The sequence below is a fragment of the Trachurus trachurus genome, assembly GCF_905171665.1.
Source record: "Trachurus trachurus genome assembly, chromosome: 1".
Lineage (NCBI taxonomy): Eukaryota > Metazoa > Chordata > Actinopteri > Carangiformes > Carangidae > Trachurus > Trachurus trachurus.
Window position 1 is genome coordinate 26,084,663 of NC_139891.1, and position 19,110 is coordinate 26,103,772.

Below are 19,110 nucleotides of genomic sequence, written 5' to 3' on the forward strand. Positions count from 1 at the left end.
CCAAGGCAAAACAAAGCAATTCTAATTTCTGTTATTTTGGTTTAATTCATTTTCCCACACCACTTATTAATGCAGTAGTTGTTTTATTTCAAATGAAACATGGTTTTTCAGTCATGATCATATCATTAAAAGTCAACACTTTATTTATTGAGCTTTACAAAACTATATCTGACTTAATACAAATACAAAGTGATGATCTCTCTCTCTGTCTCCCAGGTGTTTGATGGCAGTGGTTCCTTCCTTTCCTACATCAACACGTCGGCAGACCCTCTGTACGGCCCACAGGGACTGGCTCTCACCTCTGATGGACACGTTGTGGTCGCCGATTCTGGCAACCACTGCTTCAAAGTCTACCGCTACCTGCAGTAGCCACTCCTCCCTCAACGCACAAACTGTACCACCGTGTACACAAACACACATATACACTCGTTAGTACGGAGCGACTGGCAGATTTTTTTTTTTTGCACTCACCCACTCACCTGTTCGTCCTTGTCGTTGTGCCATGCCATCTGTATGACTGTTCTCCACATGTGGCGTCCTGCTTGACCCCAAGACGCTGAGGAAACAACTGAGAGATTTTCTTTTTTTGTGGTGTGAATGAATCAAAAAAAAGAAAAGGATCTGAGATATTCAGACGGCGGCTGCTGCTGCTGCTGCTGCTGACTGGTGCTTTGAGGAATCACCCATGACCTTGTTCACATTCCATCATAACTATGCTGATTTGGAAAATAAATAAAACTTTAGTATTGTAAATATGTTAGATATTTTAATTTGTTGTGACACGGGGAAGAAAACTGGAAAATAATGCTATTGCACTTGTTCTTTAAAAAAAAAAAAAAAACCTGGTTGGGCACTGTGTTCAGTGAGAATGAGATCTAAGTAAAGAGGTTACCTGGAAATTAATGTGAATTCTGTTCATAGTTTCAGTAACTTGCAGCTGCTTCCTGTTAAATGCTCTTCACATTTTGCCTGTTCACTATAAAAGACGAAATCTACCACCAACTGTAGGTAGCAGGGTACTTTCATGCATGATTTGACATCTCTGTGCATGCTGTTTTTACTAATACACACCTGAAAAAGCTACTGTGCACACAATATATAGATACAGTATGTTTCAAGGAGACACCTCTCAACATCAACAGAAGAAATTTTAAATGGAGGCACTGTTTCAATTACAATACTCCTGTCTCCCTGTGTGTGTGTGTGTGTGTGTGTGTGTGTGTGTGTGTGTGTGTGTGTGTGTGTGTGTGTGTGTGTGTGTGTGTGTGTGTGTGTGTGTGTGTGTGTGTGTGTGTGTGTGTGTGTGCGTGTGTGAAAATGAGTAATCCGTGTAGTTTGTCATCACTTTAAATTCATTAATGACATGGTAACAATTTCTGCTTGATTGGTTTTGCAAAGACATAGAGTGTGTTTGTGCGTGCAAGTCAAGTGTGAGCGTGTGTGTGTGTGTTGTGATCAATCAAGGTACCAAACACGAGCAGCTTGATGTGCTGATATCTGCTGTGTAGTGTGCGTGCGTGTGTGTGTATGGAGCCTCTTGACATTTCGATTTTGTGCAAACATCTTTGAATCGGTTGCGGCATCTAAAGGAAATATCTAAAGCGCTGAGAATAAACTAAGCGGGGCTCATCAGGGTTTGTTCTTTATGCTGCAGCTTTGAGGCTTGATCCAACAACGTCAGACGCAGATTGCAGAGCTGAGTTCACCTTCACTCCTTTTTCATGTGCTCTTATGTCTCTCTCGGAAAAATCAGTAGAACTACTAGCAAGTTGTATTTTAGTAAAACAATTTGTCCACAAACAAATAAACAAACAAGATGCAATATGTAGTTCAACAGTTGAGGTGTATGTTAAAAAAAAAATGCACTGTGCTACCATTTGAAAGCCTTGGTCAAAAATAGTTTGTCTTTAAGCACACAGTTTTCATTAGGTATCCTGAATTTGGTCATTCCATTTTCTATACAATCCTGTTAAATTATTTGTTTTCCATTGTATTGTTTAACTTTGTAATGCCAAATGGAATTAAAGTGCCCATAAAAAAATATCACTGTGTTTGTGTTTTGTGCCATGCATGTATCATAACAAACCTTGTTTTTTCCTGTGAAAAATAACTTGATAGTTGCCATATGTTAAAGGCAGGAATACCGACTAGGCAACTCATGTTTTGCAGGTTAACGTAATTACATTAATGACAAATCTGTGAAGAATGTGCACCACAAAAGTACATTGATGTGCATGCGCTATGTCGAGGTCTTTGGCTTGTAGATTGACAAATCATTTTAGTTAATATTTTACTCTGCTTTGTGTCTCATACACACTTAGATCCATTTGGTGTTTTCTCCAGTGTATGAAATGTTAGTAAATAGTTTGCCAGCATTATTCCCTGAAGCAGGTGAACATTTGCTGTTACAGAAAACTGTTGTGAGAACATTTACGCTTAAAATTTGAACAAGTTATATCTCTATTCACATTTTTTTGCTTAAAAGATTACTCACTCACTCAAAGTGCTGCTAAGTTATTGTTTTTCAATCAACAAGTTGATTAAACAGTTTGTCTTATCTATCAGCAGAGGGCGCCATAAAACCACGAGGTGAAACCATAGACTGTAAAAAGAAGGGTGAAACCAAACAACACCGCTCCTGGCCCTTTAAGGGAATGTTGCCTTTCAGTGTAGTCGGAAATAACCACAAATGAAGACAACGTTTAAACGGAGAAACGTGGTAAATTAGACCATAAGCCGCGTTAAAACCAGAAACTCAGAAAGCCATCAGCAATAGTTGAACTCCTACAGATATCCCCATTATCCATGTTAATGACTTGTGAAAAGAAGTCCTAAAAGTCGACTGATTTTATTAACTTTGAGAGGTTACACTCAGACCGGATATTTAAATTTACGAGGAGCCCTGAAGGCGACATAAAATCGTCACAGCCTTCCGCGGGAAAATTCAGTATCATGTAACTGACATTCATCTTGTTTGGATTATAAACACACATCAAAGAAGAAGATAACTACTTTACACCCAATGTTTCATGTAATCTGGTGTTATTGATACGACCAACGCAGCAACATGGTAAGGAGATGTTCACCTTTACCTGGAGTTTATGTGAAGAAGCAGGAGACGACCGATGTCCGCTAATTTACAGATTAAACAGACTAAGTTAGCTCAGCTGCGGACAGAACAAGCTAACTTAACTAACGGGAACGCACGCAAATAACGACACCGAGCTGATACACCGGATTTACCTAACGTTAATTAATTAGCTCGCGAAATTGTACCGTGTCTCTGATTATGTTTCTAGCCATAAATCAATCAGGGCAGTCATATTTAACTTCAGTGAAAGTCATGAAACGACTGACGCATTTGTTTCAGGTTTGCAAACAGTAACGTTATTCGTTTTCAGGAGGACCAAGGGAAGTACTAACACAGTCCTCAGTGAGCTATTTTAGGGAAAGTGGCGTTGTTAGAGGAATATAAAGTGACAAAAATACGTTTTACGCACACAGGGTGCTGGTAATTTATTTCCATGAACAACACACTGGTGTTGTCTTCTTCCTCTGCGCCTGCTGTGTTGCTCAGTGCTGCCGCTGGTGGCCGGAAGTTAAACTACAACAACACGTACAGTACTGTACATTACACACAACATGGAAATAACTAGTGCTTAATTACATCATCATAAAACTTTAAATGTAGATATATAAATTGTAGGCATGTTCCTTCAGGGCTCCAGGGGCAGTCTGCTCCTAAATGGGGGCAGTCTGGAGCCGGTGCAAGTACATTTTTCATCTACTTGCACATGTGCAACCAGCAATTTTGCATTTATTTTAATTTAAATTTTAACACTGATTAAATGTGGAAGTGGCAACTCAAAGAATATGTTATCTGTCATTACAAGTGGCAGAGCAATGTGTGTGAGGATCATGAATGAGAAGGAAATGTGAATATTTGCCTTGCAAGTAGATTTACGATGTGCACCCCTAAATTTTCCACTTGCGCTCCTGAAATTTTAAGTTAGGGGCCACTGAGCCCTGAGTACTCATCATTAAAACTTTAAATGTAGTTATAATCGTAGACACGTTTCTTTTTGCATCCTAAACAAGGGTCGTTCATTAGGCAACACAATCACTTTAAACTTTTTGTCAAACAGTCAAAGAAGAAAGGGCTGAGTTTGGAGGAGAAGAGAACTCGCATGATGGAGATTTTCTTTGAATCGGTGAGTTTTCCCATCGCTATGCCATGCAACACACACAACAAGTCTAATGAGGGAACTATGTCAATATGATAAAAGGCCTAACAGCCGACATATTTCCCCTTTTCTGTCTTTTATATTGCACTTGCATGGGTGTGTTCATGTTGTTATGTCATAATCAGATACAGTTATTGCATTTTGAAGAATGTTTAAGCTCGTTCTCTCTCATCCTCTTTCTAGAAAGATGTATTTCAGCTGAAAGACATTGAGAAGATCGCCCCCAAGACAAAGGGCATTTGTGAGTAATCATCAACACTTTGATTAGAGCAATGTCATCAACTTCAAACATATACAGTATATTAAACGGTCAAACCACATGCTCCCATCTGCTGTTGTAACAGTCTTTATACAGCCTTTGGCACATTTCCCCTTCTGGTTTCTAACAAAACACATCCGGTTAGTATGAACATTGTACTCTATTTGTCCATGCAGTAAATGCTTCGTGGTTTCTTAGGGAAACAAGGTATCAGCAGGCGACGGAAGTCTGTAAAGACAACTTCAGGCTCTTTTAAAGAAGACCATTTAAGGCATTACTACTGCTGTACCCTGGGTCAGGTCATGTTTAATCATATTTTAGGAAAATCTTGTTATTATAATATTGTAGAGGAAGTAGTAAATTTATGCACTGCAGTCATAAATGTCTGGTTGTAAAGTCCTAATTTAGTAAAACATGCAGAAACTCCAGGAAACATATATTAAACTTAAGTGTTTTGGGACTGATTATTCTCATATCTATTTGATAGACCAGGGTGAGTTTGCATCTGCACCTCATACACATTAATCACACTGCCAAGCTGTTTTTATAGGCTATTTCTTTACATTTCTTTTTCTACTGTCCAGTCTCTCTGCAGATGTTCATGAGATAGTCGACAGTGAGTGAACACTTTGCAAGTTTATTTTTGTCAGAGCTATTTGTTGTTGCACAGTTAGTGAGGGTTGTGTTGAAACTCGCTCAGTACGGATGACTTTTATATGCAAATGTATGCTGCTTTGTAGTGAATTACAAGACTTTGAATGTAGATCACAGTTCATGAACGCATGGTTAACAGTGTTATATTTACATTGCTACTCAAGATGATGCAAATTGAAGCAAACTTTTAAGGGTAACATTTGATCTTTGCTTTGGGAGCCCAAACGTTTTTGTTGGAGGGCCACTGTTGACTCACCACTCTCTGCCATACAGTCTTTGTCAACAGCTATTGCGCCCTCTTGCATTCTTAAAAACATTGTGGTGACATGCTTGCAGAATTTCCATGGCAACGAGGAGGACGAGCTGTTACCATCTTAGCTATATTCAGTCTCTATAAGCAGAACCAGACCTATCAATAGCAATAATCTCATAGCACAGGGCTCTGCTGAAAAGTCTTTGGTTTTTAACATGAGACACATTCCCCTAATGTCAACACAGAGTCTTATATTACAAGTATCAAGGGAGAAATTGCAGGAAAGAAAAAAAAAAACGACTACATGCTTTTCAAGTGCTCCGTGCTGCAGAGGAACAGACCTGCGTTCTGTGAAGGATTTTGTTTTAAACTGGACTAAACACTAATCCAGTGAAACAGGATCTCGCTGCTGTGATTAAAAACATATGTTTCTGACCCCCTTCACTTGTAGCACAACGTAGCTGCTGAGTAACGGGTGGAGGAGGGGGAGGGGGCAACAAGAGGTTTTTGCACTGAGGGCACCTTTTCCTGCAGAGAGGGGGAGAAATGTGGCAAGATGTAGCCCAGGTATTGATAAGCTGAACTGAAGAAGCGTGGTAGTAATTAAAGAGCAGTGGAGCTATTTGAACAAAACAGAGGCAAATGGCTGGAAAAGACACTTTTAGCCCAACCTGTGTTGATCCTCACAGTTTTTTATTTTATTATTATTATCAACCATCCCTCTCTCAGGACCCAGCTCAGCTCCTCAACGCAGCAGATAAGCTCTTTCGCTTTCACGGCGGACTGGTTGAGCAAACGTGTGGGAGGATCACATTTCACCACTGATCACACTGTTCACGATGCAACGCCGCTCTATTACATCCTCTCATGCGATGCTCTGACACAAGAGTGTAAAACAAGCCAGATCGGCTGCAGATGTGTGGGTTTTTTTAGTCTTCTTGCTAGAAGCAGCACACACACACAGGAGACCCGAATCCTCCGCTGCCAACACCAGGTACAGGCTGTAGTACGAAGCCCGTACTGGCTGTACCTTTTCACCATAAATCAGTCATTCACAAATCAAATCAGTAATCCACAAATAGCATGAACTCTGCTGGGAACTCAACGTAATGATGGAAAATAAAAGACAGTGGACCTTTTTAATGTGGAAGGTGTGTGTGTGTGTCTGTCTCTGCTGTTTTAAGCTCCCATGACGGTGAAGGACGTGCTGCAGAGCCTGGTGGATGACAACATGGTGGACTGTGAAAGAGTGGGCACATCCAACTACTACTGGGCCTTTCCCAGTAAGGCTTTACACGCTCGTAAGAACAAACTGGAGGAGCTGCAGAAACAGGTGGGGGCCCCTCGGTTTTAGTTTAGTTTGACCATGACCATGACCTCATATCTCAGTGTGCAGCAAAGAGACAGTGCACACATCTCTAGAAATAGACTTAGGTTTACAGACAATGGTAACACTTTATAATAAGGACACACTATTAAGCATGAAATTCTGAATTCATAATTTATAACACATGAATACTCATTAGTATGTAGTTTATAAACATAGTTGAAAATGTTTTACTCATCATTGATAAGCACTAACTGTGTTTATAAACTACATACTAATGAGTATTCATGCATTATAAATTAAGAATTCAGTATTTATTAATGCTTCATTGTGTGTACTTATAAAGTGTTACCCAGACAAAAATAAATAACATTAAGTACATAATGTTAAATATATGGTTTATTAGTACATGTATATAATATAAAACAGCAATTTACAGCAAATACGTTTTAATAGAGAATGAGAATAGAGAGTATTATTGTATCCTGGTGATACAGGCTAAATGATATTATGCATTGCTCAATAAAATGCAATAAAATACACGTCACACATGCTTAGTTGTGATTTTCACTGCAAAAGTCATATATTTTATAAAATAAAACAATATTATTATGTTATTTATAAGCCCACTTCTTACTGTAGTTTACAGTAAATGAGGTTGGGCTGCAGCAGCTCAGAAAAGACTTCTGGTAATCGAGAGTGGGGAGAAAAATGGGAAGAAGAACATAAACGAGATGCTGATTACGGTCAAGTTCCTTTTGAGTAAAAACAAAACAGTGGTTAAATTACAGACGATTTTTTTTCTCTCTCTCACATTTTTATCTTTCTACATTCAAAGCAAACCACTTAAAATCGTGCAGCTCTTTGCGGCGCCTGTGAGAGCTTTGTTATCAGAGAAAGTTTTTAAAAAATCGTCTTTGAACTTCTTGTCATCTGTCATGACCCATTTCCCGCTCCGGCTGCCTGGCACACAGATGGTGTGAGGGAGGCGACTCCACACACACACACACACACACACACACACACACACACACACAGCGCCGGCCACCACCAGATACAGTGTATGTAGGACAGAAGCTCAGTGTTATGAAGCTGCAATCTCTCTGTGAATCAACATTCGCCTGTGCCACATGCATAACGATGAACTGAAGAGCAGCAAGTGAGGATACCGCAGACTTTATGCTGAGTGAGACTTTTTTTTAAATGCCATCGTCTATTTAAGATGGCAAATGTAAATCTGTACACACACACACAAAAAGAGAAATGAGAGTTTAGGAGGCAGGTCAAGTCTACAACACAACTACAAAACATACTTTCTGTATGATTGTATATCTGCTGACACTTATGAGTCATTAGTGTCATAGGCTCTGGCCATTTTTTCATTAAGCGCACTTGGTAAGACACAGACCGACACCAAACTAATACTAATCCTTGAAGGTCGATGTCATGAAGAGTAATATTGAATATAATATTGGTTTTATTACTAATCCAAATCCGTCAGTAAATATAAAGCATTTCCTTTTTATTAAAGTCATTATTCCATGTTCTTCTTTTTGTTCTTTTAACTGATGCTGTTCCTGTAAATTTTGATCTGACGGAAAATTGAGTTGTCAGAATATGTGGTTTGGTATTTTTATCAGTCCAATCATGGTGTGACTGATGACTGTATGAAACTTGTGTCTGCCAGGGAAATATCACATTCATAAATCAAGAACAATGAACTACGGGCCCAATTTTCAGACAGACTCTTATCAGCTGATGGCGGGTGAAGCTGTTTCTGCAGCTGTGAGCAATCTCCAAAATCAAAAGGCACAAAAAACTGCCACTCCACAAAAACACATTTGATTTCTTTTATCAAGTGTTAGTAGTCGATGTGAGGGTCTAAGGGCAGAGGATGTTGTTATGGTGCTATGTAAAGCCCTTTAAGACAAACTGTTCGTAAAAATGGGCTATACAAATATTTTTTTTACTATGGAACTGCTATATATGTTTAAGAAATGTGCCATTTCCTTGCATTAGTTTATAAATTAAGCTATTAAAAATGTGGTAACACGTTATTATACACTATTAAGCCTTAGTTAAGCATTAAATACTGAATTCATTGTTTATAACACATGAATACTCATTAGTATGTAGTTTATAAACATAGTTAAAAATGTTATAGTCATAGGGTTAGGGTTAAGCACTAACTGTATTTATAAACTACATACTAATGAGTATTCATGCGTTATAAAAATTCAGTATTAATTAATGCTTAATAGTGTGTGCTTATTATAAAGTGTTACCAAAACTGTGTTTCACTTATAAGTTATTTGTACCTGATCTGAATTTTTTTTAGATTTCTGAAGCGAAACAGCGGAAAACATCCGTACAGAAACTGGTTGATAAGGCGAAAGTAGGACGTCAAGATACAGTAAGAAGGTTTCCACATTCTCTGCCACCTCATATTGAAAGAGCTGTCTCTATTTTTGACCTTAAATGATGAGAAAAGACTGAAATATATTCATGAGTGCATCTCACGCTATGTGTGTGTGTCTGTGTGTCTGTGTGTGCAGAAGGAGCGAAGTTCCCTGCTGAAGGAGCTACAGGCCCTGAGAGAGGAGCGAACTCAGCTTCAGGCCGAGCTGGAGAAGTACAGAGAGTGTGACCCAGAGGTCATCGAGGAGATGAGTGAGTACGGACACAACCTCACAACAACAAGTCGCTTTAAAGGTTTAGCTTTCCATTGAATCACGTCCAATCACTGCCCGAGCAGGTTTTAAATCTCTGGTCGTTGTTGAGCTCGTGTGGCGTTGTCTGAAATTAAATGATATTGTAATAAATCTGTTTTATTACAAGTGTCGGCATAGTGACATTGTTGCGGGGCCGCTCGGCTCATCGCATGACATGTTTGTGGTTGCTGAAGGATCGCAGGGTGTCATGTCACACACACACACACACACACACCTGTTTATAAAGCTCTCAACATCACAGCAGGCTTCAGAGAAGTGTTGAACAAGGACTTATTTGGTGATTTGCCGGCTCGTGTTTTTTTTTTTTTTGCGCCGATCAAACACAGCTCTGTTAATCTGCTGTTGTTTGTCTACAGATTTAAAAATCTTTTTGTAACAAAAAAACCTCAGCTCATAACATCTGAGGTGTTTGTGTGTTTTTTTTTTAGCTTTTGTGCTTATGGAGGCAGATGGTGCTGTTTTGTAGCTGCGGATAATCTTTTGATAAAACGATTCAAAGAAACAAAATCACTCGGAGGAGCTCTTGTATGACTTAAACTACAACGAAGCACTTTCACACCAGGTAATAAACGCACAACACTGCATTATAAACAGGGTTATTTCGGCGCAGCCTCTCATAAACTGGCAAATAACCGCTGTGGTAAAACGAGACTCGGTGCACTTGGCAGACGGTGACATTTTTCACCCTTAAGCCGTTTCAGCCCTTGAATCACTCGACATGGGAGATAGTTGCATTAATGGAAACAATAGCCTGAAAATCCATCAATAACCAGCGCTGCAGTGGAGTTGGCCACCATTCAACAACACCCACTCATAGTGCTAAAAAAACACACACACACATAGGCAGGGGCATGGAAGAACATATTTTACACCTCCACCCACAGAGCGATATCTCAGATGTTCAGGTGGCTCTGATGGAGGTGTGAATGAGTCTCAATGCATTTATGAGGCACACCTGGATCCAGCTGCTCAGAGCCACAGTGTGCTGCTGCTGGGATCAAACGCACCACCACTCTGCTCCTCCCACTTCCTCGCCGACCCTGTACCATTACTCTCCGCTCTCTCTGCCCTTCACCTACATCCTCGTCATGAGCGCTGGTGTAATGCAGGGCGTCCTCCAGGAGCTCAACCCGGCCTCAAGCCTGATGAGGAGAGGTGAAGTAAACCAGTCATGAGCCGACTGCAGCCTGCTTTAAGTGGTTAGAAAGACACAAAAACCTTCTATGGGACGATCTCTGCACTGCAGGCTGCACGGTGGGGTTTTTAAGCATTTTTCAAAAGAGGAAAAAAAAATGTTTCGACCCCGGTAAATGCTCCCCAAAAATTTCTCTCATTATTGAGAGTGGAGGGTCAATGTTTTGAATTTTTCAGATCTTTCAGATCTCAAAGACATGACATGCCAACTTCTTGTTCCGTTAGTCCTGAAGAAGATCTGGAAAGATGGAAATGTTGACCCTCCACTCTCAATACATTTTGGGGGAGTATTTACTGGTGTGCAAATCTTTTTTCCTCTTTTGGCTCTCTTTGCTTTTTGTTCTGCACCTGGACTCACACACTGGATGCACCGTTCTACCCAGTTTAAGCCTTTTTGAACCATTTTTCAAAAAATAGGTACATGGAATAGCTTTAGATTAGCAGCATTGACCAAAAGACACACAGAAAATGCCTTACTGCCTGGTTGACAACATGCATACATGTAATTAACAATCAGAGACAATTAGATCTAGTTTATCTTCCTCAGGACGACATTTTGAGGTGCAGCTATCGGCCGCCTGCAGCCGACCTCTTCTCTGACTGTATCGGTGAGAGCGAACGCGCTTTTTGTCCACTCAGCAGCAGCAGGGTCACAGGTTCCCATGGTTAATATCAAATGCAGAGCGAGGAAGTGCGAACATATCACAAGTGGTCACTCGACATCAAGATGTGATCTCATGTCAGCTTTAAAACTGTTAGGTTGAACCACAAACGTGCATGTTGACAAGACCGTAGGTGTCAACGGTGTGAGAGCCATGCAGCTGAAAGTGACTCTGACAATGCTGGTCTTTTTTATTGTGGCCCTAAATGAACATTGTGTCCTCTGACTTCCTCTTAGAGAGATCAGATTAAAAACTTTCATTTATTTATTATGTTTTATTAGGGGGGATTTTTAATATTTAAACAGCTCAACAGAAAAGGACAGTACAAGAAAAACAAGAACAGTAACAGACATGGTCACAAAAAAGAAAAAAAAAATTGGGATTTTGCAGTTGCATAAAATAAAAAAATAAAAAATAAAAAAAGATTAGCACAATTTGATGGGCTACGAGGCAAATAGATTCAGGATATTAAAAACGTATCAAACAAACAATGACAATTTAATGGCTGTTACACTCCTCCTTTACAGTATAGCTCCATAGTGTACATACATAGGTATTGGTGGTATTAAAAAAATGCTGCACTGCTTTGTGTTCATGTTACAGCTGACATTTAGTAAAAGAGGTGTGTGTGCTGCTTCTTTTCCATACACACGCGACAGGTGTGGTGTCGTTAAGATTTCTAGTCTTTCACCTGCACATCCCCATGTTTCCACTCAACCATGACAATAATGTCACGTTCACGGACTGAGATGAGATGTTTTTTGATGTTTTAACATTGGTGGAAATTAAATGAAGTATAAGCCAAATAAAACAGAAACAGAATATTTTATTTTATTGTTATTTCGAATAACAGAACATTATTTTATAATTTATTGAGATCATCTTTTCATCATGTATGCCAAGTAAAAAATGATACATAATCCACATTGTAGCTTAACAGATGTGAATATTTGTCCGTTTAGTCAATAATGATACAATATATTCTAAATAGTGTGTTGTTGACAATATTTCACTATTTCTGACATTTTGTAGACCAAACATTTCATCAAGATTAATTAATGAAAAGATAAATAATTTAGATTTAATTTAGATTTGAATATCAATTGAACTTGACTTGAACTCACAGGAGAGCATAAGGCAACCCCGAGAAGAGGAGGAAATGACAGTACAGTAGAGATCTATTTATTTTCAAAGGGGTTAGAAAGAGGACTGATGTTTTTAGTACAGCTGCTGCCATGTAGTGAACTGCCTCCGTGCTCCCTAGATACTGTGTGAAATACAGCAAAGTGTGCATTAGTTGTTCAGTGCAAAAACAAGTCAAAACTGAAAGATTACTAAAACTGGCAAATGTAAATTCAGCATTTTTTTTACTATGATGAAATGAAAGTATAAAACAGCAAACTGTACTGATCACATGATCTTGTTTGATAGTGAAACTTGGGTATTGTATTGTGTGTATCCACTCGCTAACATTTGTGTGAAGTGAATTGGTGTGTCTCTGTGGTTTGTGTTGATCTGGAGAAACAAAAAGTTGATACCTCGACTCCTCCTAGATCTGGCTGCTCTCGCTGAAAGCTGAGGCGAGGGTAAAAAGTAAGATCCTTCGACTTGGTGGATGTTCTGCCTCGGCTTGTACTTGTGTTCTGGACATTGAAAGTTATTGAAAGTTTAACATGCTGCATAAACACGCACGATGCGCCCGAATGACAAAAGACAAAGCCGGTAGTTAATGAGAAAGAGAAAGGAGAAGCTTTTGCTTAAGTTTCAGTCTCTGGTGCTTTGTTTTCACTTTTATCACCGTCTCCATTTGCCTGCAGGTCTTATTTTCTTCTGTTTTAACACACACACACACTCATGCAGCTGTGTCACAGATAAGCATCTCTCTCCAGTGAAACTTGAATTGTATGCTGAGTGCTTTGTGCAGCTATGCAGAGAGTATGAGAGGCCGTGTTTTGTCTACTGCCGAGGGGTACGACTGAACATGCAGAATGAGCTCAGACCTGATCGGGGCCGATGTGACACCGAGAGCATCTTAGTTTAAAGCAACAACAACATTATTATTACACCCACCTGCATTTAAACCATTGCACTTTTTATCTTAAGATTATATGAATAATAAATGACTCCAAACCAAACTTAATAAAGCTAAACACACACTTTTAGTTTTTGCTTTCTGAAAGCTGTACTAAAGGGTCTGTCATCAGGAATCAAAAGTAGGTTAACCCTCGCATGACTGACTTCCTTTACCTCTGTCCACATGCAGCCACACCCACCCACACCACTATGCATTATGTCCTATTTATTGTGATGTCATCAGCACTGAAAATGTTTGACAGCAGTTGCAGTTCACCACCAGACCCATTATGTGCCAATTTACTGTCATGGCAACAAGTGGGATTAATTAAAAGACATGAAATTGTTTTAGTAAATCCAAATTAAACCATAATTTAAATGTGGGGATTGGATTTAGATTAAGATAGTTTAAGTTTCACTTTTCTAATTCAATCACCCACAAAGTGCAATGAATTAAAAGAACACATTCTCACCCCTTGTGCATATACATAATAGTGCCAGAGTGGACAGACACCATTTTGATTTTATTGGCTTTGGCAGGTCAAAATGTTGCTATGACGATCGTTGCTATGCCCCTGAGCTGCTGTGGTAATGGGTGAGGTTAAAAAAAAAAAAAAGAAACACCAAACTTGGGAGGGGCAATAGACACTTCGAACAAAGCTGGGCTATGTGTGTTATGAGTAGGACAGCGTGTGAGTTAAAGGTTGGACATCAAGTCCACAGGTGTAATATTTTGTTTTATTTTTATTTATTTTTTTAGCTATTTTAACATTTTGGAGAAGTTGTTTGTGATGATCTTTCTTTTCCATTTGTTATGTTTGGATTGTAGTGAGCCACCACGCCCCTGTGTGGCTTCACGTGTTGGCACATGTGTACTACTGTCTGTATACCATCTTGTGCATGATGTTTATCATGTTTGTATTTTTTAATCCTATGTGGCATTGGGTCATTCAGTATTTACTGAAGCGTATTAACATCTGGCCAGAGACTAAACATGAATATTCATGATTTTGGGTCACTCAGACTCATTTACAGATTCAAACTTGCACGGTTTCCTCTTTTTACTGCAAAATAAACTACCGTAATAAAATTAATAAACACAAATTGAGCGACTAAGTATATCAACAGTCGGAGCTCAGTCTGCCTTGACTCTGTTTGGAGATTTGCTCGTGCACTTTTCTTGCCGTCCAAATTCTCAGTGTTCCCGTTTCTTTTCGTGGTTACCAACTTGTGATTTTATAACTGTAACTACTGTAGAGACGGCGTAGAGAAAGATTTACCCCGCGGCTCGGGCAACCCATGCCACCAGTAGTGACGACTATATCAAATGTTTTTGGCCGGGTTTTTCCCGGCAGCTGCTGCTGTCCAGTCTCACCAGTGCAGCAGCCAAATCACTGTTTGTGGACTGGACAGCGGTCATGGGATCAGTAAATGTTCAAAGACTTTATTCCAGGTGCATCACAACTTAATGATGTTACCTGCTGTTGTTTTATAGATGGACAGATAAATCAGTCAGAAATAAAGTGCCGTTAAGTTGGAGCTCCAGGTTGATAGAGTATGGCTGCTGCTACTCAGACATCACATCACTGACTGAAACTTTCCTCCATAAAGAAGATTGTTTGCTGCAGGTTTTCATTCACGTCTGTGCTGCTGGATTGTTTTTGGTCTTGTGCCCTTGCTTTTTTTTGCTTTTTTTTTTTGCTGCAGAAAACCCTTTGTGCCCAGAGGACTTTCAGCTCCACTCTCACATCAAACATTTATTTGTTTGGCCTCTTTTTTAAAAACCACAAAGCATATTGGTCTCTAATGAATATGGGTTACCATGGAATCACAGTTTACTTAGTAAATGGATCACACTGTAATGATGTGCAGCGTCTCTGACCTGTAATATCACGCTTTTCATTTTCCATGGAAGTAAGCGTAACCTATAATTTAAGTAATAATCCTGTCCTTAAGTTTTCATCACAGAGATGTAATGATTTTAAATGATTGAATGAATTTGAATAAATTATTTTTGAAGGGAATGCTAATATGAAATGGATACACATTTCAGACATCTTGTAAAATGCATATATAATCTGTAAACTTTGTTTTGCAGGAAAGTCAAATGTTGTAGCAAAGGAAGCTGTTTCAAGGTGGACAGGTGAGTCATCTCATCTTTTTTTATCAACACATACAATAAGTCTGGAACTGAAACACAACAATTCATCTAATTTTACTTGTCTTTGTGTTTTTGACCTTTTTATAGACACAAATGATTAGATGTTAATCACAGAAATATTCAGGCAGAGAAATAATATTATTTAATAATCTAACTCTTGGTCAATTAAAGGTAGGATAGCATTTCTTATTGTATTGTTTGAAATCCTCTTAACACCCCGGTTGCAACCAATTAATTAAATGCCTTTTCACAAAAAATGAAAAACATCACCTGTGTGGAACGGACAATTCTGTAAAAAAAAAACACCATCCAATCATTTTGAACACCACGAATGAATTTATTGGATCATGATGCTTCATCTGCCCCTCCCTCCTAGTGCACTAATCACACGCGTGCTCAGAGTCTTCAGTGATCTACAATATGGAAAAGACGACACCAGAGCCAGAGCTTATGATAGCCTGCTAAATTCAACGAGACAGTTGCAGCAGAAAAGAACAAGCATTACGCTTTCCTGTGCTCTGGAGGCGTGGCTTTGGAGAGAAGTCTGAAGAAGGTGTAGTTTTAAAATGTAGCCTGCTCAAACCGTTCTTGAAAGAAATAAAACAATGAGTCATGAATGAAAATGAATTAATGAAAACAATCTTTTAATAATAGTGTTGTCCAATAATACAGCTGTCTCTGAATATTCAGCAGAAAGACAACGGACTTGTGGCGCAGCTTATTCCATTGATTGCTATTTAAAGGCAATCACATTCACAAAGTGCGAGCTGTAAGGGCACTTTGTGTTCGGCCTCTCTGCTAATCAGCACTTAGGCTCTCTCTCTCTCTCTCTCTGTGCATTTGTTGACCTGAGTTGGTAACCTAGGAGACAGTTGGCCTTTGAGGGATCATGGTAACCAGTCAGGTCAGCTGTGTTTTGAGCCTTCAGGTAACCTTTTCTGTGGCTGGTCAGTGTCAGTCATGTTTTGGAGTTGGCACGTTCCCTACTTTACTTCCATTGACTTATTACTTATTTTAAGAAACGATGAGTCAGACCTGCCGCTTACATGACTTGCACTTCCCCTCGCGCGCAGTGGACACTACAAAACAAACACACAAGGGAGCATTGAGTTTAAAAATGTCTTCTCACACCACTGTCTGCATCAGCCTAGCTCTTTCCTGTGTTGCACTGGGATGTACAGTCTGTATTGTGCTCACCAACTGCATGAATGACCAGAATCAACACAACAGTCGGTTGTGACATGCAGCAGTCAGGACGCTTGTCTCGTCAAGCAGGTTACAGCAGAACCCCCGCAGGCGAACAACAACTCTGCTTAATAACGCGCTGAATTGCCCCTCGGCTGCCACTCCTTCTGCACCACACTTTCATTTTCAAAAAGTTATGCTTTAACCTGCAGACTCACCACACCGAGACACACCCACGCACTTTGTATGCAAGCCCCGACACATTTGACCACTTGCGCTTTAACTGCAGATTGTGATATGAAAATTATAGTGAGTGTGAGTGATCTTCAAAGACTTTGTAGGAAAGCATTCCTGATTGCATGATTCACTTTATTGACTTTCGCTGTTGATAAGACAGGTGTTACTCTACACTAGGAAGCTTTTTGATCAATTCTTTAGACGGGTAATGCAGTACAAAGCTTTCCTTTATTACAGCATTACTTGAATAAACTGGGATAGTCAGTCACAGTCAGAAGTGTTCGACTGATCACTTTTCTTGTGAGGAAAATTGTAAAACTAAATAAACAAAAGTAAAACACAGTTTAATCTCAGTTAGCTTTAGCATTAGCATTGCTAGACAGTGTCTGAAACACCACCTCATGTACAAATCTGGTAGAATAATATATGGTGTCAAGATTTATTAGCAAAATACTGAAGCACTCATGTGATAAGTGTTTATCACAAAGTCCCCACCCTTGCTAGAGCCACCTGAATACCCTGAATTATTTCCTTGTTTTATCTATGGCGAATGAGGAAGTATCATAAAATCTTCAGCCAAAATAATTAAACTCTCACCAGAACGGCAGTGATGCAACATGGTTTGTTCTTGGAAATGTCAAAAAATATTCTCATATTCCCAGATTCTAACCCTGGAGGGCCAGGTGAACATTTATATTTCATCTGATTTCGATTTCTGTTTTCAGACAATGTTTTTGCCATCAAGTCGTGGACAAAGAAGAAGTTTTCCTTTGACGACAGCCGCATGAACAAAGCCTTTGGCATCCCTGAGGACTTTGACTACATGGACTAATTGCCAGTCTTTCTACCAGGGGAAGATAAAAACTACAAGCTTCAGGTTTAAGCCTCCAGACCTGGTTTCTGCATTTCTAGGTTTGCTGGGTGCATCTGAGTGAAAAAACAAAGATGTACCAAGATTCATATCAAAGATCAGAAGGGGAGAGTGAGGGAGAGGGGGGGGGCTTTGAATAACCACAGAAAACACTGAACCAGCCATTTTAGCTGAGAGGGGTGAGGGGGTTCTGTGAGCATTCAGACTTTTGGGACACCTGTTTGCATGAAAACTGAGAGCGCCAAGCTGATGATGGAAGGGGATCAACGCCGAACACATCTGTGTTGCCAGTGATCTAATTTATATGGTTAAAACAGATGGTTTGGAAGCAAATGCTGGTGCAGTTTTTCCTCTGTGTTGTCCCCCCTTTTTGTTTGTATCTTTCTTTGGGCGGAGAAAAAGGAAAAATCTCAATTAAACTGTTGTTTGTTTTATATATATTATTCATTTAAAAAAGTGCACTGGGCATAACAGAAGAACTAAATTCCAGCGGTTTCATTTAGGATTATGCTTTGCCTACACGTGCTGTAAATATTTAAAATACATTTACTTTTCTGCAGAACCTTCCTTTTTTCCTTGTGCTGCAAATAAAATGCCCCTTGTCTGGGGCTGTTTTTGTTTTACAAGCCCTTTCCTGCAGTTGTTTTCCAAAACTGTTCCAAAGTGTGCAGTGTGCAAATGCATTTTCCATCAGTCAACCAATCATTTGTATCTTCAGTTCTGAAGAAATCACCTCAATGCAAAATCCGCCACAACAGAGCATTTGTTACAGAGCTCTGTACTCACTTTCTTCATGAACAGAAAGTTGTTGCCGTGACATATTGAGAGCGACTATACACAGGCTTTTTTTCCCCCTCTCTCTCCTTTTCTGTAGATCAGATGCAAAACAGGTAGTTGTGTGTTCTGTGTTTACTCAGTGACCTACTTGTTATGACCAGAGTCTGGGTTTGTCGATTTAAATTTCAAATGTGCCCTGCGCTCCTCTTGTCTTACTCATCAGTTCAGTTTTATGTTCAGTAGATGAATGATAAGCAAGCATATTGTCAGTTCCTGCTGATGTGACTTGTTTTTGTTTTTCTTGTTGTGTGTCTCTTAATGCCAGTTATTTTATCTGAAAGCCATTTCAAGTCAACATGTTTACGTTGTTAGACAAATGTTATACTAAAGATATGTATCCTTGCAAACAAACGGCACTCTGCTGATTAAAATGTTGTCAGAGTTTCTTGTTTTGTATTTTTTTACACACTTATGAATATAA

At 39.4% G+C, this 19,110-nt stretch overlaps 2 protein-coding genes across 6 annotated transcripts in view; both read left to right on the forward strand.

The window, feature by feature from the left end:
- trim2a (tripartite motif containing 2a) overlaps positions 1-1,206 on the forward strand; it is a 30,007-nt gene extending 28,801 nt beyond the window's left edge. For all 5 annotated transcript variants that reach the window (XM_083973599.1, XM_083973597.1, XM_083973596.1 and 2 more), the window contains exon 12: positions 217-1,206. In XM_083973599.1, the coding sequence (XP_083829725.1) occupies positions 217-369 (153 nt within the window). In that variant the 3' untranslated portion in view covers positions 370-1,206. The remainder of the gene's footprint in view (positions 1-216) is intronic.
- Positions 1,207-2,969: 1,763 nt separating this feature from the next.
- Positions 2,970-17,859, forward strand: mnd1 (meiotic nuclear divisions 1 homolog). Its single transcript, XM_083973065.1, has 8 exons — positions 2,970-3,070; positions 4,146-4,211; positions 4,428-4,485; positions 6,595-6,743; positions 9,076-9,150; positions 9,293-9,407; positions 15,497-15,541; positions 17,707-17,859. The coding sequence occupies exons 1-8, from the start codon at positions 3,068-3,070 to the stop codon at positions 17,811-17,813; spliced, it is 618 nt and encodes a 205-aa protein (XP_083829191.1). The 5' UTR covers positions 2,970-3,067; the 3' UTR covers positions 17,814-17,859.
- The last annotated feature ends 1,251 nt before the right edge of the window (positions 17,860-19,110 follow it).